Raw genomic sequence first — 7,151 nt, 5'->3', positions numbered from 1 at the left:
ATATATATATATATATATATATATATATTTATTTTTTTATTTTATTTTATTAGTTATTTTTAATTATAAAATTATTACATTTTAAATTATCCGCGCAACGCGCGGGCACGTATACTAGTATTTATTTCAAATAAAGATTTTTTAGATTTATTTTTTATTTTTAATAATAAATACTATTTTTATGGAGAGTTACACTGCAAACGGTTTGTAATTTTTTTAGTGATTTGCATTTTTTATATTTATAGACTTTAAATTAATTTTAATAATTCATAAATTATTTTTTTGTGGCACTGACACGTGACAATTTTTCTTCTCCTATTATATATAAATAGATATTATTGGCCGTGGATGTAGTAGTCATTAGCAATCCTGTATTCTGTCATGATCACGTGGCTTCATCGAATTTTATCGTATTATGTTTTTTATGTGTTATATATTTAAAAATTACGTACAAAATATTTTAAATCACTATAATTAAATTTTAATTACCAAAAAAATATATATCAAAATTTGAGTGACTCAAAATTTCATCTAAATCACATAAATTAAAACAAAAGGAGTACTATTTATAAAAATCACATTAAAAGAAACTATAAATCACAATAATTAATAACTTAATTATAATTATGTAAAACCTTATAAAAAAATTGGTTGATTCTAATTATATTTGTCTCACATAAATTGAGAAAAAGAGTATAATATATATCCAAAAGTAATCATAAAAAAACGTGGTTAAGTCTCAAAAGTTCATGTCACATAAATTGAGATAAAAGGAATAACGTATATAATTTGAAAATTGCATAAAAAACATTAAAAAATAATAATTAACAACTTAAAATATTTTTTTAAAAATTACGTAAAAAGTACTAGAAATTACAATAATTAACAACTTAAAATATTTTTAAAAAATCATATAAAAAATTTAATTGACACTTCAAATTTGAAAAAAAAAAACCATATATTGAAACCATGCTGACGCAGGATTTTGCGTCTAGTATGTTGAGAACTCTCCCTAGATAGCCCTACGTTGCCATCAATAGATGAGATTGCAGAATGAATTTTAGTTGGCCCACAAATTTAGATAACCTCACTATTCCATCTATTCCGAAAGTACCCCTGATTCCTATGTTTTATAAAATATTATTATATTTGATTATTTGAAGTGATCAAGAGAAATTTGTCCAAAAATTTACTAAATTACCAAAATAAAATTAATATATACTGTATATATTTTAAATAAATAAATGGACAAAGCAGGTAGACTAAATTGTTGGACAAATATTTTTTAAATTTAATTATTGAGTTAAATGACGTAAGTATTATTTACCCATTGTGTTGTCATTAATCATAATCATAAGAAGAGAAGAAGAAAGTTGAAGAAGAATGCTTAGATGAGAAAATTGCTTCATCTCGCGGTGTTCAATTTATTTCATCCCCAAATCTTCTTCAACTTTTTTTCCCATACCGACTTTTACCTAATATTTATTTTTTATTATATTTATTCAGACATTGAAGAGTTGAAGGAAAGAAGAAGAAAGTTGAAGAAGAAAAGATGGGGAGTTGAGAAAAGTTGAGACCACTTAGATGAAGGATGTGGGGAGTCTATATAATAAAAAGAAGTTGTACAGAGAATCTTAGCATTACAATGGAGGAAAAGCCATTAATTAACATACAAGTACTCTGGGAAAACAGATACAATCGTTCCGGTAAGTAAATAGTTTCTCATCCAATTGTTCTTTGTGAAATTATTTAGGGTTTTTGGATTGGGTAAATCATTAATTTTTTTCTGATGAAGCAACTTCTCATCCAATTGTTCCTTGTGAAATTATTTAGGGTTTTTGGATTGGATAAATCATTACTTTTTTTCTCTGAAAACAGATGAAGCAACAGCGGCAATACTAGGACGCCTGTATCAAATGCTAGTGGAATTGTTTATTAATAGGAAACCAGATTCTGTGAGTTTAATATCAAAAGATAGTCTACTTCAAATATGGGTACCCAAAGCAAACGACGACACTCTTTCGGCTAAGGATTCTCCTTACGGTATTGCCTATGAAAAGGAGGGTGGTTCTTCTTCTCAACTACCACTGTATAGGAAAGAGTCATCCCAAATTGGAGTAAATAAATATATTACTAATCGTTCTTCAAAATTTTCAAACCAAGCCAATTTCTTGCATTATCAACTGGCAAAGCGTTTTGGAATTCAAGCTTCCAAGGTGCTGCCAATATTCGACTTGTATTCTCCGACACCAAGTTCCTGTATTGCTGTTCTTGAGCTGGTCACTACTAAAAAAGACCCTGACTTTGCCATTGAAGAGTATCGAGAAATCAAGAGGGAGCTTGAGGTGATCTACTTGTTAGCTAGGAGTAATATTTGACTCACTATTATATAATTCTTCATAGCCTAGCTGTTTAGAATCTTTAGGATTACTTCTCCTTTTTCTAATGCCAACTGTAAACACTTTCAAAATCAATCAATTTTCGTTTTATAGATCTTCATATCCAACACATTCTACCCTCCCCAGACCCACCTGTGGGATTATAGTGGATGTGATGTTGTAGATCTTCATAACCAATCATTTTCCCCGAAGCTTATTAGTCATCTTTTTTTTTTCTTGGCAGAAAATAAATTTGGCAACTTCATACAGCGGCAGACACTATTTCATGGAGGTATGTTTGTCTTTGCAATATATAATGCATGCAGCTCTATAAATAGTATCACTTTCCTTTGTTTAGAAGGATCACACACATCTTTTAGACAGTTTCTAATATTAACGCGTTATGTAAATGCTTTTCAAATATAAATCAGGAACCGGTAGCACAAGGTGGCTTGCTTCCTTCATTGATGGCCAACAAGGTTGATGAAGTTTATGGGGTCAGTAGTACTAATTCTAATTCAGTTCTGCTCCAAAAGACTCCGACGGTTTGTGCAAGGCTTCCTATAGTAGGAAAAATAAGTACTTGTAATAATCAAGGGGTAAAGGTAGATGCACCTGGATTCAAACTTGATGATGAAGCTACTAGCCACCAACAACAAGTGCAAGAGATGGAAGGATGGCGAAGATCCTGAGGTAAAGTTTTACCGTCTCAAGGCCGGGATGCATGCATGCGCTCTATTAATTGTACTTTAAATTGTTCAAATATTTCCGTTTTGTTGCCTGCAGCTTCCAAGAGTCCTCTGAGACGTTTGCAAACAGAATGCAACTGTTCCATTGTATGTACACTGACACAAGGCTTCCAACTACCAAATCCGTTATTTATAGAAGGATCCAAGGAAGGACAACCAAGTAGTATAAGAAGAAATTACATATTTCTCAAGGGAGTCCTCCAGTAATAATTAAGTGTTTTCCTTTTTAGCTAGTTTTCGTATAATTTTCTTGAGTATTTTCCTTCTTTCTAGCAAGTGTAGTTTTAGAAACTCCTTGTAGGGCCTTTTGGATTGCCCAACTTGTTTCTACGTTTGAATTTAAGAGTTTGAATCATAATATTAATCTACAAGAATATGCCTCTGGTGCAGTGTACCCTGTTCTTTTGCAAGATAACGTTAAAGGAGTCGGATAAATGAATGCAGTCTTGTTGTCTTCTCTCTTTCCTTTTTCAGAATATTGCTACAAATTTTTTTGGAGAAGCATTTTATGTTATGTATTTGTTTCAATTGACAATATTCAACTATGTTTTTTTTTTTCTTGTTTATTTCAATTGATATTTTCAACATTGCATATCACTTGTCATTCTTCTAATGTTATATATAAGCATTCTTCCAATATAAGCGCAGGTGAGTATGTTCTCGACAGTTTAGAAAGGTTTCCCCTGTAGACTCCCAATTGAATTCACAACTCACTCGAATATTGAGATAGGAAATTTGCACTCAATATCCTAATTGCGAAGTAGAGTTATCTGACACAGAAATGGAAAAAGAATTGTTCTAAACAGAGATCGAGGTCGTGTAGGAAACCCTTTTTTGCAGATTTTGAAAGGATTTACTCCGAGGTTTAGTCGGAAGGAACAGAACGGAATTTTCATCTGAAAGAGCGTGAATGACAGTCTGAAAGGTACACATATACAGTAGGGCTTATTTCTTTTCTCAGCAATTCTAATTTTCTTGTTGTTTATTTAAATAAATTCCACTGTTCCATTGTTTATTCTCTTTCATATTTATCCCCATAAACTCAAGACTGATCTATTATGCATGGTGGCTTTTCCATTGGATGTTTGACCAAGAATTTAGATGATAGCTATTACTATTAGCCTTTATAGAACTCCATTTTGAATATCTGCCTGGTCATGAGACTGGTTTAGTATGGATCGAAGTATTGGTTTTGGTGTTAGCAAGCAATGGTTCGTTATTTTCTCATCATGAAATTATCCCGCAACATTTTTTTACGCTTTTATTAGCCATGCATGGAGTGTGAACTAGGCAAAAGAATTCTCTTATTCTACAGGCTTTCCCATTCATGGTTAGGTGATTAGATAATCTCATAAACTGCAGCAGATGTGTTGCTATCATATTTTGTTTTAAGTTACAATGTTTGGAGGTTTGTCCAGTTCCCAAGGAGCAAGATCCCCCCTACAATTTGTGTTTCGTGTAGTTGAAGCCTGTTAGAACATGAATAGGTTTATACAATCCTATTAGAATAGGAATAAGTTTATACAATCCTATTAGAATAGGAATAGGTTTATACAATCCTATTTAGAATAGGAATAGGAATAGGAATAGGAATAGGAATAGAAATAGAAATAGGAATAGAAAATAGTATCCTACTTGGTAAAGAATTGTATTCTAGTGTCTATAAATTGGGTCTTAATGTAATAATGTAGACAAGACAACAATTCAATAATATTCTTTTTCAATATTTCTCACACCTCCAACTTTAATTTATAGTACTCATCTGATGTATCTATTTGGAGCTGACAAAGATATGATTTTGTAAAATTATTTAGCAGCCTATAACAAGCAGTGCATCTTTGTTTGGGCCCATAACCGAACCCAACTTGTTTGGTATCAAGGCATAGGTATTGTTGTTATCATTTGGAAGAAAGCATATAGTGAAAATGGTTCGAACTCATAAATATTAGTAGTAATATGAAGGATATGAGAATAACTGGATTTTACGAAGTTAAAGAACCATTTTTATATATGACACTAGTTTATTGCCATGTCTAGACTAATTAGTTATTAATAGTTGTAAGTCAATGATGGAACATCTGACTCTGTTGTGTAGCTTTAACCTTCCCTTTTGCTTTGCCAGTACTTTGGAGTTCTGCAATTTTTTCTTTTTGAAGAAAAAGGTTAGAATGGTTTTTGAAGATGCCATTTTTACCTTTAACATGTAGTGTAATTGTTTCATTTTATGCAAGTTTTATTGATTTGTCGTGGAGCAAAAGTTCTAGCATCATGTAGTGATGCATTCACACTCATGGCATTTTCCCATCCAATAATGGGTGTTGAAGTCAGCGTTCTGTATGATAGTTGGTAATTACTTACTTTCAAGCATTTTCTTTGAAGTTCATAAGAAGAGTGAAGGTAACAAGACCAATCAGTCTACATGATTGTATATTGTCACACTGTAGTTTAGTTACTTGTTGCTTCTTTTACTAAGTTCAGACGGTGAATGCAATGACTGACTTAAGAAAAGTGTTGTTCTCATGTGATTTTCACCTCAGTAATGCTCTGATGTAATGTGGTGTTTGTGACGATGGTTGGTCTTTTTAACTCAAATAAATAAATTTCAAAGTGAAAAATCTCTGCTAACTTCTTTTACTGTTAGTTGATAAATCAGATGGGAAGGTTGCTTATAGGAAGAATTCTCTTTGTGGGGACGGCCGGGCTCAAGGTCACTACAATTACATTTTATACCTTGTGCACTTGTATATTTGTTATATGCTTTGCTTCAGTCTAACGTTCTCCAACATAACAATCAAATATACAAATTTCATTAGACAGTTTTTTAAATTTTACTGCAGTTCCATCTTGAGAGATGAAATAACCATCATTACACTTTGCATTTTCTAGGCAATCCTTTGATGCTTGGAACTCTACAGCACAAAGACCAAATCCATATTCACCTGCATCAAAATAGCTCCTACAGTACCAATCCTCAGTCAAATCCATGTATGACACAAAACCATCTGTCACAAATTCTTTGTACAAGACACTCATAAATTCTCCCATCAACATTTAAGATTGATGGTAATGATATGATTATTCATGCTCTCATATCATAAGCTACATGGAACTTCTAGTTAGCTTACCTAAAGTCGAGTAAAAACATGTCATTCTTCTACAAATAGCTAAATTTGGTTTATCATTAAAAGTTATTGAGCATATTTTTCTTGTAGCTTCTCACAACAGTAGTAGTAAATAGCTGCTGCCCAGGATTTATTATTGAATTAAGACAATGGACTAATACCTTTACCACTACTTGAGCCTGTGAATTGAGCACACCTCTGTTTTTGACAAACTTCAGACACTGGACTACCTTTCCCCCTACTTGGCATGAATACTGTAGCAGTATGGTTAAGAGGAGAACCTAACTCCTCCAAACCTTGAGTAAACTGTAACATTGTTTGTACCTCCATATTGTCTGCTTCATGTTCTTCCTCTATCACATCCGCCACCTAGGTAACAGTTATATCATCCTGTTGTACCTTTATTTTTTTTTTTGTTTCATTTGTAGAGTTAGCTTGAGAGAGTGACATGTTACCTTTTTGTAGATTTGTCATTTCCCGTTGAACAAAGTTGCTGCCCAGATTCACCCTCATGCTCACCAAGTGACTAGAGATTGAGTTGAAAATTCTTGTACTGGTTTCAAATTGACCATGGGTAATCTGTTCACTGAATTTTAGTTAACCAGGCTAGCCATCTGATTTTATTTTATAGTTGTCTCCAGTTCCAGGTCCGAGATAAACATAGCAGATGTATCTTTGACCTAACGTCTGTCTTCATCTAAAATAATAGCATGAGGATTTGATTTATGATTTCCTATTCACTCTGGGCTGTTTGAACACATACCAAGTCCATCTACCTTCGATGTGATTGTGTGCGAAGAAGTAGTCGTTATACAGAGGGGAAGAATCTTGAAATAATTGACCCCCGTCACCATTTGCGGATTAGGAGTGCAGGATTTATTTAGTGTGTAATGTGTTTGCGT

General features: G+C 32.6%; 1 protein-coding gene across 1 annotated transcript; it reads left to right on the top strand.

Moving 5' to 3' along the window:
* Positions 1-1,401: 1,401 nt before the first annotated feature.
* On the top strand, positions 1,402-3,577 carry LOC125874434 (protein NLP3-like). Its single transcript, XM_049555326.1, has 5 exons — positions 1,402-1,706; positions 1,879-2,345; positions 2,623-2,670; positions 2,810-3,071; positions 3,165-3,577. Exons 1-4 carry the CDS (start codon positions 1,592-1,594, stop codon positions 3,068-3,070), a joined length of 891 nt encoding a protein of 296 aa, XP_049411283.1. The 5' UTR covers positions 1,402-1,591; the 3' UTR covers position 3,071; positions 3,165-3,577.
* Positions 3,578-7,151: the final 3,574 nt, after the last annotated feature.

Source organism: Solanum stenotomum, chromosome 8, assembly GCF_019186545.1.
Source record: "Solanum stenotomum isolate F172 chromosome 8, ASM1918654v1, whole genome shotgun sequence".
Taxonomy (NCBI): Eukaryota; Viridiplantae; Streptophyta; class Magnoliopsida; order Solanales; family Solanaceae; genus Solanum; species Solanum stenotomum.
This window is presented reverse-complemented; position numbering and strand designations above follow the sequence as displayed.

Excerpts from the sequence above, each read along its gene's own strand:
- LOC125874434 (XM_049555326.1), top strand. The coding sequence starts at position 1,592 with ATGTGGGGAGTCTATATAATAAAAAGAAGTTGTACAGAGAATCTTAGC. Across the intron at positions 1,707-1,878 it reads AAACAGATACAATCGTTCCG|ATGAAGCAACAGCGGCAATA; the intron begins GTAAGTAAATAG and ends CTCTGAAAACAG. Across the intron at positions 2,671-2,809 it reads GCAGACACTATTTCATGGAG|GAACCGGTAGCACAAGGTGG; the intron begins GTATGTTTGTCT and ends AATATAAATCAG.